The 20,091-nt window shown below is 55.7% G+C and overlaps 1 protein-coding gene across 1 annotated transcript in view; it reads right to left on the bottom strand.

Annotated features, from left to right (window-relative positions):
• The window catches only part of LOC140396033 (matrix metalloproteinase-17-like), a 331,390-nt gene that overhangs the window by 175,320 nt on the left and 135,979 nt on the right, over positions 1 to 20,091 (bottom strand). The window contains exon 2 of the mRNA XM_072484100.1: positions 9,301 to 9,433. Within this exon, the coding sequence (XP_072340201.1) occupies positions 9,301 to 9,433 (133 nt within the window). The remainder of the gene's footprint in view (positions 1 to 9,300; positions 9,434 to 20,091) is intronic.

Raw genomic sequence — 20,091 nt, 5'->3', positions numbered from 1 at the left:
GACAGCGAGGGACAGAGAGAGACAGCGAGAGGCAGAGAGAGACAGCGAGAGACAGCGAGAGACAGAGAGAGACAGCGAGAGGCAGAGAGAGACAGCGAGAGGCAGAGAGAGACAGAGAGAGACAGAGAGAGACAGCGAGAGGCAGAGAGAGACAGCGAGAGGCAGAGAGAGACAGAGAGAGACAGCGAGAGACAGAGAGAGACAGCGAGAGGCAGAGAGAGACAGCGAGAGACAGCGAGAGACAGAGAGAGACAGCGAGAGGCAGAGAGAGACAGCGAGAGACAGAGAGAGACAGCCAGAGACAGCGAGAGACAGAGAGGGACAGCGAGAGACAGAGAGGGACAGCGAGAGACAGAGAGAGACAGCGAGAGACAGAGAGAGACAGCGAGAGACAGCGAGAGACAGCGAGGGACAGCGAGAGACAGCGAGAGACAGCGAGGGACAGAGAGAGACAGCGAGAGACAGAGAGAGACAGCGAGAGACAGCGAGAGACAGAGAGAGACAGCGAGAGACAGCGAGAGACAGCAAGGGACAGAGAGAGACAGCGAGGGACAGAGAGAGACAGCGAGGGACAGAGAGAGACAGCGAGAGACAGCGAGAGACAGAGAGAGACAGCGAGAGACAGCGAGAGACAGCGAGAGACAGAGAGAGACAGCGAGAGACAGAGAGGGACAGCGAGAGACAGAGAGGGACAGCGAGGGACAGAGAGAGACAGCGAGAGACAGAGAGAGACAGCGAGAGACAGCGAGAGACAGAGAGAGACAGCGAGAGACAGCGAGAGACAGCGAGGGACAGAGAGAGACAGCGAGGGACAGCGAGAGATGGCGAGGGACAGAGAGAGACAGCGAGAGACAGAGAGAGACAGCGAGGGACAGCGAGAGACAGCGAGGGACAGAGAGAGACAGCGAGAGACAGAGAGAGACAGCGAGAGACAGCGAGAGACAGCGAGAGACAGAGAGAGACAGCGAGAGACAGCGAGAGACAGCAAGGGACAGAGAGAGACAGCGAGGGACAGAGAGAGACAGCGAGAGACAGAGAGAGACAGCGAGAGACAGCGAGAGACAGAGAGAGACAGCGAGAGACAGAGAGAGACAGCGAGAGGCAGAGAGAGACAGCGAGAGGCAGAGAGAGACCGAGAGAGACAGAGAGAGACAGCGAGAGACAGAGAGAGACAGCGAGAGACAGAGAGAGACAGCGAGAGACAGAGAGAGACAGCGAGGGACAGAGAGAGACAGCGAGAGACAGAGAGAGACAGCGAGAGACAGCGAGAGACAGAGAGAGACAGCGAGAGACAGAGAGAGACAGCGAGAGACAGCGAGGGACAGAGAGAGACAGCGAGGGACAGCGAGGGACAGAGAGAGACAGCGAGAGACAGAGAGAGACAGCGAGAGACAGCGAGGGACAGAGAGAGACAGCGAGGGACAGCGAGAGACAGCGAGGGACAGCGAGAGACAGCGAGAGACAGAGAGAGACAGCGAGAGACAGCGAGAGACAGAGAGAGACAGGGAGAGACAGCGAGAGACAGCGAGAGACAGCAAGGGACAGAGAGAGACAGCGAGGGACAGAGAGAGACAGCGAGAGACAGAGAGAGACAGCGAGAGACAGCGAGAGACAGAGAGAGACAGCGAGAGACAGAGAGAGACAGCGAGAGGCAGAGAGAGACAGCGAGAGGCAGAGAGAGACAGAGAGAGACAGAGAGAGACAGCGAGAGGCAGAGAGAGACAGCGAGAAGCAGAGAGAGACAGAGAGAGACAGCGAGAGACAGAGAGAGACAGCGAGAGGCAGAGAGAGACAGCGAGAGACAGCGAGAGACAGAGAGAGACAGCGAGAGACAGAGAGAGACAGCGAGAGACAGCGAGGGACAGAGAGAGACAGCCAGAGACAGCGAGAGACAGAGAGGGACAGCGAGAGACAGAGAGGGACAGCGAGAGACAGAGAGAGACAGCGAGAGACAGCGAGAGACAGCGAGGGACAGAGAGAGACAGCGAGAGACAGAGAGAGACAGCGAGAGGCAGAGAGAGACAGCGAGAGACAGAGAGAGACAGAGAGAGACAGCGAGAGACAGAGAGAGACAGCGAGAGACAGAGAGAGACAGCGAGAGACAGAGAGTGACAGAAAGAGACAGCGAGAGACAGCGAGAGACAGCGAGGGACAGAGAGAGACAGCGAGGGACAGAGAGAGACAGCGAGAGACAGAGAGAGACAGCGAGAGACAGCGAGAGACAGAGAGAGACAGCGAGAGACAGAGAGAGACAGCGAGAGGCAGAGAGAGACAGCGAGAGGCAGAGAGAGACAGAGAGAGACAGAGAGAGACAGCGAGAGGCAGAGAGAGACAGCGAGAGGCAGAGAGAGACAGCGAGAGACAGCGAGAGACAGAGAGAGACAGCGAGAGGCAGAGAGAGACAGCGAGAGACAGCGAGAGACAGCGAGAGACAGAGAGAGACAGAGAGAGACAGCGAGAGGCAGAGAGAGACAGCGAGAGACAGCGAGGGACAGAGAGAGACAGCCAGAGACAGCGAGAGACAGAGAGAGACAGCGAGAGACAGAGAGGGACAGCGAGAGACAGAGAGAGACAGCGAGAGACAGAGAGAGACAGCGAGGGACAGCGAGAGACAGCGAGAGACAGAGAGAGACAGCGAGAGGCAGAGAGAGACAGCGAGAGACAGAGAGAGACAGCGAGAGACAGAGAGAGACAGCGAGAGACAGCGAGAGACAGAGAGTGACAGAAAGAGACAGCGAGAGACAGCGAGAGACAGAGAGGGACAGCGAGAGACAGAGAGAGACAGCGAGAGACAGAGAGTGACAGAAAGAGACAGCGAGAGACAGAGAGGGACAGAGAGGGACAGCGAGAGACAGCGAGAGACAGCAAGAGACAGAGAGGGACAGAGAGGGACAGAGAGGGACAGAGAGGGACAGAGAGGGACAGAGAGAGACAGAGAGAGACAGCGAGAGACACAGAGAGATTCAGATGTCGAGAAACAGAATGACAAGCAAAGAGAGAGACAGAAAGAGAGAGGTATGGAGGGGGAGGGTGTGGTACCCTCAATAACGACGCTTAGAGTGTAAACTTTAATAAGCTAAGAACTAGACTAGAGCTGAGACGTGTGCTAACTGCTGCACTGCCCACAAGGCGGCCCCTTATATACGACTCCCAGATGGGCGGAGCCGGAGGCGCAGTTCCCCAGGGTTCCAAGCCCGGTCTTAAAGGAGACATCACCCAGGACAAGGGTACAGTGTTACAGTAAAGGGAGGGACAGAGAGGGAAGGAGAGGGAGGAACAGAGGAACAGAGTGAGAGAGAGAGAGAGAGAGAGAGAGAAAGAGACAGAGAGAGGGAGGGACAGAGGGAGAGAGAGGGAGAGAGAGAGAGAGAGTCAGAGAGGGAGGGATAGAGAGGGAGGGATAGAGAGGGAGGGGCAGAGAGTGAAAGACAGAGAGGGAGAGACAGAGCGGGAGAGACAGAGAGGAGGAGACACGGAGGGAGAGACACAGGGAGAGTCACATTGCGGGAGAGACAGAGAGAGAGTGGGATAGAGAGAGAGGGAAGAGAAGAACAGGGGGACAAAGAGAATACGAGAGACGGAACGAGAAATAGAAAGAGAAAGAGAGAGGCACAGAGAGAAGGATAGAGAGAGAAAGACATAAAGGGAAAGACATAGAGAGTGGGACAGAGAGGAAGACGTAGCGAGAGTGAGGATCAGAGACGAGAGGAAGGGAGAGAGAGGAGCAAAGCGAGGGACAGAGAGTGAGGGACAGAGAGGGAGATACACAGAAAGAGAGAGAGTAAGATAGACAGAGCGGGACACAGAGAGACAGAGAGAGACAGAGAGAGAAGGTGAGGGACAGAGGGAGAGAGAGAGCGGGAAAGAGAAGGACAGAGGGAGAAACAGAGAATGCGAGAGAAGGAAGATAAAAAGGGGCAGAGAAAGACAAATAGACTGTGAGAGAGAGACTGAGGGACAGAGACTGAGAGAAACAGAGAGAGAGAGGCAGGGGTAGGAGGGGAGGAGAGAGAGAGAAACAGACAAAGGGCAGGATTCTCGGATTTCTGCAGCAAAGTCCGGAGGAAACGTCTCCTGTTACGGCCAAAAGATAAGCGAGCATCGGGGGAGGGACTCAGGTGATGTCGGGGAGGGTCTCAGGTGATGTCGGGGGAGGGTCTCAGGTGATGTCGGGGAGGGTCTTAGGTGATGTCGGGGACGGTCTCAGGTGTTGTCGGGGGAGGGTCTCAGGTGATGTCGGGGGAGGGTCTCAGGTGATGACGGGGGAGGGTCTCAGGTGATGTCGGGGGAGGGTCTCAGGTGATGTCGGGGAGGGTCTCAGGTGATGTCGGGGGAGGGTCTCAAGTGACGATGGGGAACGGTCTCAGGTGATGTCAGGGGAGGGTCTCAGGTGATGTCGGGGGTCACAGGTGATGTCGGAGAGGGTCTCAGGTGATGTTGGGGGAGGGTCTCAGGTGATGTCGGGGAGGGTCATAGGTGATGTCGGGGAGGGTCTCAGGTGATGTCGGGGGAGGGTCTCAAATGACGATGGGGGACGGTCTCAGGTGATGTCGGGGAGGGTCTCAGGTGATGTCGGACGAGGGTCTCAGGTGACGATGGGGGAGGATCTCAGGTGATGTCGGGGAGAGTCTCAGGTGATGTCAGGGGAGGGTCTCAGGTGACGATGGGGGAGGATCTCAGGTGATGTCGGGGGAGGGTCTCAGGTGATGTCGGGGGAGGGTCTCAGGTGACGATGCGGGTGGGTCTCACGTGAGGTATGGGGAGGGTCTCAGGTGATGTCGGGGAGGGTCTCAGGTGACATCCTGCGGTCAGTACTGAGGGAGTCCTGCACTGTCAGGGGGTCAGTACTGAAGGAGTGCCGCACTGTCAGAGGGTCAGAACTGAGGGAGTGCTGCACTGTCAGAGGGTAAGTACTGAGGGAGTGCTGCACTGTCAGAGGGTCAGTACTGAGGGAGTGCCGCACTGTCAGGGGGTCAGTACTGAGGGAGCTCCGCACTGTTAGAAGGTAAGTACTGAGGGAGATCCGCACTGTCGGAGGGTCACGACTGAGGGAGTGCCGCACTGTCAGAGAGTCACTACTGAGGGAGTGCCGCACTGTCAGAGGGTCAGTACTGAGGGGGTGCCGCACTGTCAGTGGGTCAGTACTGAGGGAGCGCCGCACTGTCGGAGGGTCAGTACTGAGGGAGTTCCGCACTGTCGTGGGGTCAGTACTGCGGGAACGACGCACTGTCAGAGGGTCAGTACTGAGGGAGTGCCGCACTGTCAGGGGGTCAGTACTGAGGGAGCTCCGCACTGTTAGAAGGTAAGTACTGAGGGAGATCCGCACTGTCGGAGGGTCACGACTGAGGGAGTGCCGCACTGTCAGAGAGTCACTACTGAGGGAGTGCCGCACTGTCAGAGGGTCAGTACTGAGGGGGTGCCGCACTGTCAGTGGGTCAGTACTGAGGGAGCGCCGCACTGTCGGAGGGTCAGTACTGAGGGAGTTCCGCACTGTCGTGGGGTCAGTACTGCGGGAACGACGCACTGTCAGAGGGTCAGTACTGAGGGAGTGCCGCAATGTCAGAGGGTCAGTACTGAGGGAGTGCTGCACTGTCAGAGGGTCAGTACTGAGGGAGTGCTGCACTGTCAGAAGGTCAGTACTGATGGAGTGCCGCACTGTCAGAGGGTCAGTACTGAGGGAGAGCCGCACTGTCGGTGGGTCAGTACTGAGGGAGCTCCGCACTGTCAGAGGGCCAGTGCTGAGGGAGTGCCGCACTGTCAGAGGGTCAGTACTGAGGGAGTCCTGCACTGTCAGAGGGTCAGTACTGAAGGAGTGCCGCACTGTCAGAGGGTCAGTACTGAGGGGGCTCCGCACTGTTAGAGGGTAAGTACTGAGGGAGATCCGCACTGTCGGAGGGTCACGACTGAGGGAGTGCCGCACTGTCAGAGGGTCACTACTGAGGGAGTGCCGCACTGTCAGAGGGTCAGTACTGAGGGAGTGCCGCACTGTTGGTGGGTCAGTACGGAGGGAGCACCGCACTGTCAGAGGGTCAGTGCTGAGGGAGCACTGCACTGTCAGAGGGTTAGTACTGAGGGAATGCTGCACTATCAGAGAGTCAGTACTGAGGGAGTGCCGCACTGTCAGAGGGTCAGTACTGAGGGAGTGCCGCACTGTCGGAGGGTCAGTACTGAGGGAGTGCCGCACTATCAGAGGGTCAGTACTGAGGGAGTGCCGCACTGTCGGAGGGTCAGTGCTGAGGGAGCGCCGCACTGTCAGAGGGTCAGTACTGAGGGAGCGCCGCACTGTCGGAGGGTCAGTACTGAAGGAGCTCCGCAATGTCGGAGGGTCCGTGCTGAGGGAGTGCCGCACTGTCAGAGGGTCATTGTTGAAGGAGTGCCGCACTGTCGGAGGGTCAATGCGGAGGGAACTCCGCACTGTCGGAGGTTCAGTACTGAGGGAGAGCCGCACTGTCAGATGGTCAGTACTGAGGGAGCGCCGCAATGTCAGAGGGTCAGTACTGAGGGAGTGCTGCACTTTCAGAGGGTCAGTACTGAGGGAGTGCTGCACTGTCAGAAGGTCAGTACTGAGGGAGTGCCGCACTGTCAGGGGGTCAGTACTGAGGGAGCTCCGCACTGTCAGACGGTCTGTACTGAGGGAGTGCCGCACTGTCAGGGGGTCAGTACTGAGGGAGCTCCGCACTGTCAGAGGGTCAGTACTGAGGGAGCACGGCACTGTCGGAGAGTCAGTACTGAGGCAGCGCCGCACTGTCAGAGGGTCAGTACTGAGGGAGTGCTGCACTGTCAGAGGGTCAGTACTGAGGGAGTGCCGCACTGTCAGAGGGTCAGTACTGAGGGAGTGCCGCACTGTCAGAGGGTCAGTACTGAGGGAGCTCCGCACTGTTAGAGGGTAAGTACTGAGGGAGATCCGCACTGTCGGAGGGTCACGACTGAGGGAGTGCCGCACTGTCAGAGGGTCACTACTGAGGGAGTGCCGCACTGTCAGAGGGTCAGTACTGAGGGAGTGCCGCACTGTCAGAGGATCAGTACTGAGGGAGTGCCGCACTGTCAGAGGGTCAGTACTGAGGGAGCGCCGCACTGTCAGAGGGTCAGTGCTGAGGGAGCACTGCACTGTCAGAGGGTTAGTACTGAGGGAATGCTGCACTGTCAGAGAGTCAGTACTGAGGGAGTGCCGCACTGTCGGAGGGTCAGTACTGAGGGAGTGCCGCACTATCAGAGGGTCAGTACTGAGGGAGTGCCGCACTGTCGGAGGGTCAGTGCTGAGGGAGCGCCGCACTGTCAGAGGGTCAGTACTGAGGGAGCGCCGCACTGTCGGAGGGTCAGTACTGAAGGAGCTCCGCAATGTCGGAGGGTCCGTGCTGAGGGAGTGCCGCACTGTCAGAGGGTCATTGTTGAAGGAGTGCCGCACTGTCGAAGGGTCAGTGCGGAGGGAGTTCCGCACTGTCGTGGGGTCAGTACTGCGGGAACGCCGCACTGTCAGAGGGTCAGTACTGAGGGAGCGCCGCAATGTCGGAGGGTCAGTACTGAGGGAGCGCCGCAATGTCAGAGGGTCAGTACTCAGGGAGTGCCGCACTGTCAGAGGGTCAGTACTGAGGGAGTGCTGCACTGTCAGAGGGTAAGTACTGAGGAAGTGCTGCACTGTCAGAGGGTCAGTACTGAGGGAGTGCCGCACTGTCAGGGGGTCAGTACTGAGGGAGCTCCGCACTGTCAGAGGGTCAGTACTGAGGGAGTGCCGCACTGTCGGAGGGTCAGTACTGAGGCAGCGCCGCACAGTCAGAGGGTCAGTACTGAGGGAGTGCTGCACTGTCAGAGGGTCAGTACTGAGGGAGCACCGCCCTGTCAAAGGGTCAGTGCTGAGGGAGTGCCGCACTGTCGGAGGGTCAGTGCTGAGGGAGCGCTGCACTGTCAGAGGGTCAGTACTGAGGGAGTGTTGCACTGTCAGAGGATCAGTACTGAGGGAGCGCCGCACTGTCAGAGGGTCAGTACTGAGGGAGTGCTGCACTGTCAGAGGGTCAGTACTGAGGGAGTGCCGCACTGTCGGAGCGCCAGTACTGAGGGAGTGCCGCACTGTCAGAGGGTCAGTACTGCGGGAGTGCTGCACTGTCAGAGGGTCAGTACTGAGGGAGTGTTGCACTGTCGGAGGGTCACTACTGAGGGAGCGCCGCACTGTCAGAGGGTCAGTACTGAGGGAGTGCTGCACTGTCAGACGGTCAGTACTGTGGGAGCGCCGCACTGTCAGAGGGTCAGTACTGTGGGAGTGCTGCACTGTCAGAGGGTCAGTACTGTGGGAGTGCTGCACTGTCGGAGGGTCAGTACTGAGGGAGCGCCGCACTGACAGTACTGAGGGAGTGCCGCACTGTCAGAGGGTCAGTACTGAGGGAATGCCGCACTGTCAGAGGGTCAGTACTGAGGCAGCGCCGCACTGTCAGAGGGTCAGTACTGAGGGAGCACGGCACTGTCAGAGGGTCAGTACTGAGGGAGCACCGCCCTGTCAAAGGGTCAGTACTGAGGGAGTGCCGCACTGTCGGAGGGTCAATGCTGAGGGAGCGCCGCACTGGCAGAGGGTCAGTACTGAGGGAGCGCCGCACTCTCTGAGGGTCAGTACTGAGGGAATGCCGCACTGTTTGTGGGTCGGTACTGAGGGAGTGCCGCACTGTCAGAGGGTCAGTACTGAGGGAGCGCCGCACTGTCAGAGGGTCAGTACTGAGGGAATGCCGCACTGTCAGAGGGTCAGTACTGAGGGAGTGCCGCACTGTCAGAGGGTCAGTACTGAGGGAGTGCCGCACTGTGAGAGGGTCAGTGCTGAGGGAGTGCCGCACTGTCGGAGGGTCAGTACTGAGGGAGTGCCGCGCTGTCAGACGGTCAGTACTGAGGGAGTGCCGCACTGTCAGAGGGTCAGTACTGATGAGTGCTGCACTGTCGGAGGGTCAGTACTGAGGGAGTGCCGCACTGTGAGAGGGTCAGTACTGAGGGAGTGCCGCACTGTCAGAGGGTCAGTACTGAGGGAGTGCCCCACTGTCAGAGGGTCAGTACTGAGGGAGTGCCGCACTGTCGGTGCGTCAGCGCTGAGGGAGACTAGCCAGATACATTATAACCGGGTAAGAATTTCATTGACTACTTGTGGGGTCTCGCTATGCGCAGTCGACGGACCGACGATAACGAATCATCGTTCTTTTAAGGAGCAGACACTCTGGTTCCCCATCCTCCTCCTTCCCTCGGTCACTCCCTCCCTTTCCCTTACTCAAGCCCCCCGCGCACAATTCCCAAGGCCTATTCCCGTCCCTGACCATCACTCTACCTTACCCAGTTCTCCGGTCACCCGAATCCCACCAAAACGCTGCATGGACCTTATCGCCTCTGTCAGCCCCTGAAGTGTCTGTAGCTGCCCTGTGCGAGGGTCCGGCGGGGGTAGGTAGCCATAACGGGTCAGCCAGTCCTGTGCAATGGAAAGGACAAGGCTTTAGCAATCAGTGATGGAGCTCAGCCTGCGGTGCACACGCAAACGACGGCCATTTTGGAGCACGTGCAGGATTCATTAGCTCTCAGATTCAGAACTCTGATGTCCGGTGTTTGACCCACAATAAAAATCATGGTTAATCATTGGAAACAATCTGGAACACGAGCCGCACTCTAATAGCAACGACACAGAGCTCAGTGTCAATGTGCCAAACTACCTCATTGCCCGCTCTCTCCCCATAGCCCTGTATCAATCCCCAAACTAATCCCTCCGCCCCGCTCTCTCCCCATAGCCCCATATCCATCCCCAAACTAATCCCTCCGCCCCGCTCTCTCCCCATAGCCCTGTATCAATCCCCAAACTAATCCCTCCGCCCCGCTCTCTCCCCATAGCCCTGTACCAATCCCCAAACTAATCCCACTGCCCCGTTCTCTCCCCATAGCCCTGTATCAATCCCCAAACTAATCCCACTGCCCCGCTCTCTCCCCATAGCCCTGTACCAATCCCCAAACTAATCCCACTGCCCGGCTCTCTCCCCATAGCCCTGTATCAATCCCAAACTAATTCCACTGTCCCACTCTCTCCCCATAGCCCTGTATCAATCCCCAAACTATTCCCACTGCCCCACTCTCTCCCCATAGCCCTGTATCAATCCCCAAACTAATCTCACTGCCCCGCTCTCTCCCCATAGCCCTGTATCAATCCCAAACTAATCCCACTGCCCTGCTCTCTCCCCACAGCTCTGTATCAAACCCCAAACTAATCCCACTGCCCCACTCTCTCCTCATAGCTCTGTATCAATCCCCGAACTAATCCCACTGCCCCGCTCTCTCCCCATAGCCCTGTATCAAACCCCAAACTAATCCCACTGCCCCACTCTCTCCTCATAGCTCTGTATCAATCCCCAAACTAATCCCACTGCCCCGCTCTCTCCTCATAGCCCCATATCAATCCCCAAACTAATCCCACTGCCCCACTCTCTCCCCATAGCCCTGTATCAATCCCAAACTAATTCCACTGCCCCACTCACTCCCCATAGCCCTGTATCAATCCCCAAACTAATCCCACTGCTCCACTCTCACCTCATAGCCCTGTATCAAACCCCAAACTAATCCCACTGCCCCACTCTCTCCTCATAGCTCTGTATCAATCCCCAAACTAATCCCACTGCCCCGCTCTCTCCTCATAGCCCCATATCAATCCCCAAACTAATCCCACTGCCCCACTCTCTCCCCATAGCCCTGTATCAATCCCCAAACTAATCCCAATGCCCCGCTCTCTCCTCATAGCCCCATATCAATCCCCAAACTAATCCCACTGCCCCACTCTCTCCCCATAGCCCTGTATCAATCCCCAAACTAATCCCACTGCCCCACTCTCTCCCCATAGCCCTGTATCAATCCAAAACTAATCCCACTGCCCCACTCTCTCCCCATAGCCCTGTATCAATCCCCAAACTAATCCCACTGCCCCACTCTCTCCCCATTGCCCTGTATCAATCCCCAAACTAATCCCACTGCCCCACTCTCTCCCCATAGACCTGTATCAATGCCCAAACTAATCCCACTGCCCCGCTCTCTCCTCATAGCCCTGTATCAATCCCAAACTAATTCCACTGCCCCACTAACTCCCCATAGCCCTGTATCAATCCCCAAACTATTCCCACTGCCCCGCTCTCTCCCCATAACCCTGTATCAATCCCAAACTAATTCCACAGTCCCACTCTCTCCCCATAGCCCTGTATCAATCCCCAAACTAATCCCACTGCCCCACTCTCTCCCCATAGCCCTGTATCAATCCTCAAACTAATCTCACTGCCCCGCTCTCTCCCCATAGCCCTGTATCAATCCCCAAACTAATCCTACTGCCCCGCTCTCTCCCCATAGCCCTGTATCAATCCCCAAAATAATCCCACTGCCCCGCTCACTCCCCATAGCCCTGTATCAATCCCAAACTAATCCCACTGCCCTGCTCTCTCCCCACAGCTCTGTATCAATCCCCAAACTAATCCCACTGCCCTGCTCTCTCCCCACAGCTCTGTATCAATCCCCAAACTAATCCCACTGCTCCGCTCTCTCCTCATAGCCCTGTATCAATCCCCAAACTAATACCACTGCCCCGCTCTCTCCCCATAGCCCTGTATCAATCCCCAAACTAATCCCACTGCCCCGCTCTCTCCCCATAGCCCTGTATCAATCCCCAAACTAATCCCACTGCCCCGCTCTCTCCCCATAGCCCTGTATCAATCCCAAACTAATCCCACTGCCCCACTCACTCCACATAGCCCTGTATCAATCCCCAAACTAATCCCACTGCCCCACTCACTCCCCATAGCCCTGTATCAATCCCCAAAATAATCCCACTGCCCTGCTCTCTCCCCATAGCCCTGTACCAATCCCCAAACTAATCCCACTGCCCCGCTCTCTCCCCATAGCCCTATTTCAATCCCAAACTAATTCCACTGTCCCACTCTCTCCCCATAGCCCTGTATCAATCCCCAAACTATTCCCACTGCCCCACTCTCTCCCCATAGCCCTGTATCAATCCCCAAACTAATCTCACTGCCCCGCTCTCTCCCCATAGCCCTGTATCAATCCCAAACTAATCCCACTGCCCTGCTCTCTCCCCACAGCTCTGTATCAAACCCCAAACTAATCCCACTGCCCCACTCTCTCCTCATGGCTCTGTATCAATCCCCGAACTAATCCCACTGCCCCGCTCTCTCCCCATAGCCCTGTATCAAACCCCAAACTAATCCCACTGCCCCACTCTCTCCTCATAGCTCTGTATCAATCCCCAAACTAATCCCACTGCCCCGCTCTCTCCTCATAGCCCCATATCAATCCCCAAACTAATCCCACTGCCCCACTCTCTCCCCATAGCACTGTATCAATCCCAAACTAATTCCACTGCCCCACTCACTCCCCATAGCCCTGTATCAATCCCCAAACTAATCCCACTGCCCCACTCTCTCCTCATAGCCCTGTATCAAACCCCAAACTAATCCCACTGACCCACTCTCTCCTCACAGCTCTGTATCAATCCCCAAACTAATCCCACTGCCCCGCTCTCTCCTCATAGCCCCATATCAATCCCCAAACTAATCCCACTGCCCCACTCTCTCCCCATAGCCCTGTATCAATCCCCAAACTAATCCCACTGCCCCGCTCTCTCCTCATAGCCCCATATCAATCCCCAAACTAATCCCACTGCCCCACTCTCTCCCCATAGCCCTGTATCAATCCCCAAACTAATCCCACTGCCCCACTCTCTCCCCATTGCCCTGTATCAATCCCCAAACTAATCCCACTGCCCCACTCTCTCCCCATAGACCTGTATCAATGCCCAAACTAATCCCATTGCCCCGCTCTCTCCTCATAGCCCTGTATCAATCCCAAACTAATTCCACTGCCCCACTCACTCCCCATAGCCCTGTATCAATCCCCAAACTATTCCCACTGCCCCGCTCTCTCCCCATAACCCTGTATCAATCCCAAACTAATTCCACAGTCCCACTCTCTCCCCATAGCCCTGTATCAATCCCCAAACTAATCCCACTGCCCCACTCTCTCCCCATAGCCCTGTATCAATCCCCAAACTAATCTCACTGCCCCGCTCTCTCCCCATAGCCCTGTATCAATCCCCAAACTAATCCCACTGCCCCGCTCTCTCCCCATAGCCCTGTATCAATCCCCAAAATAATCCCACTGCCCCGCTCACTCCCCATAGCCCTGTATCAATCCCAAACTAATCCCACTGCCCTGCTCTCTCCCCACAGCTCTGTATCAATCCCCAAACTAATCCCACTGCCCTGCTCTCTCCCCAAATCTCTGTATCAATCCCCAAACTAATCCCACTGCTCCGCTCTCTCCTCATAGCCCTGTATCAATCCCCAAACTAATACCACTGCCCCGCTCTCTCCCCATAGCCCTGTATCAATCCCCAAACTAATCCCACTGCCCCGCTCTCTCCCCATAGCCCTGTATCAATCCCCAAACTAATCCCACTGCCCCGCTCTCTCCCCATAGCCCTGTATCAATCCCAAACTAATCCCACTGCCCCACTCACTCCACATAGCCCTGTATCAATCCCCAAACTAATCCCACTGCCCCACTCACTCCCCATAGCCCTGTATCAATCCCCAAAATAATCCCACTGCCCGGCTCTCTCCCCATAGCCCTGTACCAATCCCCAAACTAATCCCACTGCCCCGCTCTCTCCCCATAGCCCTATTTCAATCCCAAACTAATTCCACTGTCCCACTCTCTCCCCATAGCCCTGTATCAATCCCCAAACTATTCCCACTGCCCCACTCTCTCCCCATAGCCCTGTATCAATCCCCAAACTAATCTCACTGCCCCGCTCTCTCCCCATAGCCCTGTATCAATCCCAAACTAATCCCACTGCCCTGCTCTCTCCCCACAGCTCTGTATCAAACCCCAAACTAATCCCACTGCCCCACTCTCTCCTCATAGCTCTGTATCAATCCCCGAACTAATCCCACTGCCCCGCTCTCTCCCCATAGCCCTGTATCAAACCCCAAACTAATCCCACTGCCCCACTCTCTCCTCATAGCTCTGTATCAATCCCCAAACTAATCCCACTGCCCCGCTCTCTCCTCATAGCCCCATATCAATCCCCAAACTAATCCCACTGCCCCACTCTCTCCCCATAGCCCTGTATCAATCCCAAACTAATTCCACTGCCCCACTCACTCCCCATAGCCCTGTATCAATCCCCAAACTAATCCCACTGCCCCACTCTCTCCTCATAGCCCTGTATCAAACCCCAAACTAATCCCACTGCCCCACTCTCTCCTCATAGCTCTGTATCAATCCCCAAACTAATCCCACTGCCCCGCTCTCTCCTCATAGCCCCATATCAATCCCCAAACTAATCCCACTGCCCCACTCTCTCCCCATAGCCCTGTATCAATCCCCAAACTAATCCCACTGCCCCGCTCTCTCCTCATAGCCCCATATCAATCCCCAAACTAATCCCACTGCCCCACTCTCTCCCCATAGCCCTGTATCAATCCCCAAACTATTCCCACTGCCCCACTCTCTCCCCATAGCCCTGTATCAATCCCCAAACTAATCTCACTGCCCCGCTCTCTCCCCATAGCCCTGTATCAATCCCAAACTAATCCCACTGCCCTGCTCTCTCCCCACAGCTCTGTATCAAACCCCAAACTAATCCCACTGCCCCACTCTCTCCTCATAGCTCTGTATCAATCCCAGAACTAATCCCACTGCCCCGCTCTCTCCCCATAGCCCTGTATCAAACCCCAAACTAATCCCACTGCCCCACTCTCTCCTCATAGCTCTGTATCAATCCCCAAACTAATCCCACTGCCCCGCTCTCTCCTCATAGCCCCATATCAATCCCCAAACTAATCCCACTGCCCCACTCTCTCCCCATAGCCCTGTATCAATCCCAAACTAATTCCACTGCCCCACTCACTCCCCATAGCCCTGTATCAATCCCCAAACTAATCCCACTGCCCCACTCTCACCTCATAGCCCTGTATCAAACCCCAAACTAATCCCACTGCCCCACTCTCTCCTCATAGCTCTGTATCAATCCCCAAACTAATCCCACTGCCCCGCTCTCTCCTCATAGTCCCATATCAATCCCCAAACTAATCCCACTGCCCCACTCTCTCCCCATAGCCCTGTATCAATCCCCAAACTAATCCCAATGCCCCGCTCTCTCCTCATAGCCCCATATCAATCCCCAAACTAATCCCACTGCCCCACTCTCTCCCCATAGCCCTGTATCAATCCAAAACTAATCCCACTGCCCCACTCTCTCCCCATAGCCCTGTATCAATCCCCAAACTAATCCCACTGCCCCACTCTCTCCCCATTGCCCTGTATCAATCCCCAAACTAATCCCACTGCCCCACTCTCTCCCCATAGCCCTGTATCAATCCCCAAACTAATCCCACTGCCCCACTCTCTCCCCATAGCCCTGTATCAATCCCCAAACTAATCTCACTGCCCCGCTCTCTCCCCATAGCCCTGTATCAATCCCCAAACTAATCCCACTGCCCCGCTCTCTCCCCATAGCCCTGTATCAATCCCCAAAATAATCCCACTGCCCCGCTCACTCCCCATAGCCCTGTATCAATCCCAAACTAATCCCACTGCCCTGCTCTCTCCCCACAGCTCTGTATCAATCCCCAAACTAATCCCACTGCCCTGCTCTCTCCCCACAGCTCTGTATCAATCCCCAAACTAATCCCACTGCTCCGCTCTCTCCTCATAGCCCTGTATCAATCCCCAAACTAATACCACTGCCCCGCTCTCTCCCCATAGCCCTGTATCAATCCCCAAACTAATCCCACTGCCCCGCTCTCTCCCCATAGCCCTGTGTCAATCCCCAAACTAATCCCACTGCCCCGCTCTCTCCCCATAGCCCTGTATCAATCCCAAACTAATCCCACTGCCCCACTCACTCCCCATAGCCCTGTATCAATCCCCAAACTAATCCCACTGCCCCACTCACTCCCCATAGCCCTGTATCAATCCCCAAACTAATCCCACTGCCCCACTCTCTCCCCATAGCCCTGTATCAATCCCAAACTAATTCCACTGCCCCACTCACTCCCCATAGCCCTGTATCAATCCCCAAACTAATCCCACTGCCCCACTCTCACCTCATAGCCCTGTATCAAACCCCAAACTAATCCCACTGCCCCACTCTCTCCTCATAGCTCTGTATCAATCCCCAAACTAATCCCACTGCCCCGCTCTCTCCTCATAGCCCCATATCAATCCCCAAACTAATCCCACTGCCCCACTCTCTCCCCATAGCCCTGTATCAATCCCCAAACTAATCCCAATGCCCCGCTCTCTCCTCATAGCCCCATATCAATCCCCAAACTAATCCCACTGCCCCACTCTCTCCCCATAGCCCTGTATCAATCCCCAAACTAATCCCACTGCCCCACTATTTCCCCATAGCCCTGTATCAATCCAAAACTAATCCCACTGCCCCACTCTCTCCCCATAGCCCTGTATCAATCCCCAAACTAATCCCACTGCCCCACTCTCTCCCCATTGCCCTGTATCAATCCCCAAACTAATCCCACTGCCCCACTCTCTCCCCATAGCCCTGTATCAATCCCCAAACTAATCCCACTGCCCCACTCTCTCCCCATAGCCCTGTATCAATCCCGAAACTAATCTCACTGCCCCGCTCTCTCCCCATAGCCCTGTATCAATCCCCAAACTAATCCCACTGCCCCGCTCTCTCCCCATAGCCCTGTATCAATCCCCAAAATAATCCCACTGCCCCGCTCACTCCCCATAGCCCTGTATCAATCCCAAACTAATCCCACTGCCCTGCTCTCTCCCCACAGCTCTGTATCAATCCCCAAACTAATCCCACTGCCCCACTCTCTCCTCATAGCTCTGTATCAATCCCCGAACTAATCCCACTGCCCCGCTCTCTCCCCATAGCCCTGTATCAATCCCAAACTAATCCCACTGCCCTGCTCTCTCCCCACAGCTCTGTATCAATCCCCAAACTAATCCCACTGCCCTGCTCTCTCCCCACAGCTCTGTATCAATCCCCAAACTAATCCCACTGCTCCGCTCTCTCCTCATAGCCCTGTATCAATCCCCAAACTAATACCACTGCCCCGCTCTCTCCCCATAGCCCTGTATCAATCCCCAAACTAATACCACTGCCCCGCTCTCTCCCCATAGCCCTGTATCAATCCCCAAACTAATCCCACTGCCCGGCTCTCTCCCCATAGCCCTTTACCAATCCCCAAACTAATCCCACTGCCCCGCTCTCTCCCCATAGCCCTATTTCAATCCCAAACTAATTCCACTGTCCCACTCTCTCCCCATAGCCCTGTATCAATCCCCAAACTATTCCCACTGCCCCACTCTCTCCCCATAGCCCTGTATCAATCCCCAAACTAATCTCACTGCCCCGCTCTCTCCCCATAGCCCTGTATCAATCCCAAACTAATCCCACTGCCCTGCTCTCTCCCCACAGCTCTGTATCAAACCCCAAACTAATCCCACTGCCCCACTCTCTCCTCATAGCTCTGTATCAATCCCCGAACTAATCCCACTGCCCCGCTCTCTCCCCATAGCCCTGTATCAAACCCCAAACTAATCCCACTGCCCCACTCTCTCCTCATAGCTCTGTATCAATCCCCAAACTAATCCCACTGCCCCGCTCTCTCCTCATAGCCCCATATCAATCCCCAAACTAATCCCACTGCCCCACTCTCTCCCCATAGCCCTGTATCAATCCCAAACTAATTCCACTGCCCCACTCACTCCCCATAGCCCTGTATCAATCCCCAAACTAATCCCACTGCCCCACTCTCTCCTCATAGCCCTGTATCAAACCCCAAACTAATCCCACTGCCCCACTCTCTCCTCATAGCTCTGTATCAATCCCCAAAGTAATCCCACTGCCCCGCTCTCTCCTCATAGCCCCATATCAATCCCCAAACTAATCCCACTGCCCCACTCTCTCCCCATAGCCCTGTATCAATCCCCAAACTATTCCCACTGCCCCACTCTCTCCCCATAGCCCTGTATCAATCCCCAAACTAATCTCACTGCCCCGCTCTCTCCCCATAGCCCTGTATCAATCCCAAACTAATCCCACTGCCCTGCTCTCTCCCCACAGCTCTGTATCAAACCCCAAACTAATCCCACTGCCCCACTCTCTCCTCATAGCTCTGTATCAATCCCCGAACTAATCCCACTGCCCCGCTCTCTCCCCATAGCCCTGTATCAAACCCCAAACTAATCCCACTGCCCCACTCTCTCCTCATAGCTCTGTATCAATCCACAAACTAATCCCACTGCCCCGCTCTCTCCTCATAGCCCCATATCAATCCCCAAACTAATCCCACTGCCCCACTCTCTCCCCATAGCCCTGTATCAATCCCAAACTAATTCCACTGCCCCACTCACTCCCCATAGCCCTGTATCAATCCCCAAACAAATCCCACTGCCCCACTCTCACCTCATAGCCCTGTATCAAACCCCAAACTAATCCCACTGCCCCACTCTCTCCCCATTGCCCTGTATCAATCCCCAAACTAATCCCACTGCCCCACTCTCTCCCCATAGAGCTGTATCAATCCCCAAACTAATCCCACTGCCCCGCTCTCTCCTCATAGACCTGTATCAATCCCAAACTAATTCCACTGCCCCACTCACTCCCCATAGCCCTGTATCAATCCCCAAACTATTCCCACTGCCCCGCTCTCTCCCCATAACCCTGTATCAATCCCAAACTAATTCCACAGTCCCACTCTCTCCCCATAGCCCTGTATCAATCCCCAAACTAATCCCACTGCCCCACTCTCTCCCCATAGCCCTGTATCAATCCCCAAACTAATCTCACTGCCCCGCTCTCTCCCCATAGCCCTGTATCAATCCCCAAACTAATCCCACTGCCCTGCTCTCTCCCCACAGCTCTGTATCAATCCCCAAACTAATCCCACTGCCCTGCTCTCTCCCCACAGCTCTGTATCACTCCCCAAACTAATCCCACTGCTCCGCTCTCTCCTCATTGCCCTGTATCAATCCCCAAACTAATACCACTGCCCCGCTCTCTCCCCATAGCCCTGTATCAATCCCCAAACTAATCCCACTGCCCCGCTCTCTCCCCATAGCCCTGTATCAATCCCCAAACTAATCCCACTGCCCCACTCACTCCCCATAGCCCTGTATCAATCCCCAAACTAATCCCACTGCCCCACTCACTCCCCATAGCCCTGTATCAATCCCCAAAATAATCCCACTGCCCGGCTCTCTCCCCATAGCCCTGTACCAATCCCCAAACTAATCCCACTGCCCCGCTCTCTCCCCATAGCCCTATTTCAATCCCAAACTAATTCCACTGTCCCACTCTCTCCCCATAGCCCTGTATCAATCCCCAAACTATTCCCACTGCCCCACTCTCTCCCCATAGCCCTGTATCAATCCCCAAACTAATCTCACTGCCCCGCTCTCTCCCCATAGCCCTGTATCAATCCCAAACTAATCCCACTGCCCTGCTCTCTCCCCACAGCTCTGTATCAAACCCCAAACTAATCCCACTGCCCCACTCTCTCCTCATAGCTCTGTATCAATCCCCGAACTAATCCCACTGCCCCGCTCTCTCCCCATAGCCCTGTATCAAGCCCCAAACTAATCCCACTGCCCCACTCTCTCCTCATAGCTCTGTATCAATCCCCAAACTAATCCCACTGCCCCGCTCTCTCCTCATAGCCCCATATCAATCCCCAAACTAATCCCACTGCCCCACTCTCTCCCCATAGACCTGTATCAATCCCAAACTAATTCCACTGCCCCACTCACTCCCCATAGCCCTGTATCAATCCCCAAACTAATCCCACTGCCCCACTCTCTCCTCATAGCCCTGTATCAAACCCCAAACTAATCCCACTGCCCCACTCTCTCCTCATAGCTCTGTATCAATCCCCAAACTAATCCCACTGCCCCGCTCTCTCCTCATAGCCCCATATCAATCCCCAAACTAATCCCACTGCCCCACTCTCTCCCCATAGCCCTGTATCAATCCCCAAACTATTCCCACTGCCCCACTCTCTCCCCATAGCCCTGTATCAATCCCCAAACTAATCTCACTGC

This window comes from Scyliorhinus torazame, chromosome 19 (genome assembly GCF_047496885.1).
Source record: "Scyliorhinus torazame isolate Kashiwa2021f chromosome 19, sScyTor2.1, whole genome shotgun sequence".
NCBI classification, from domain to species: Eukaryota; Metazoa; Chordata; class Chondrichthyes; order Carcharhiniformes; family Scyliorhinidae; genus Scyliorhinus; species Scyliorhinus torazame.
The sequence above is the reverse complement of the archived record's forward strand: the minus strand, read 5'-3'. Positions and strand labels throughout refer to the sequence as shown.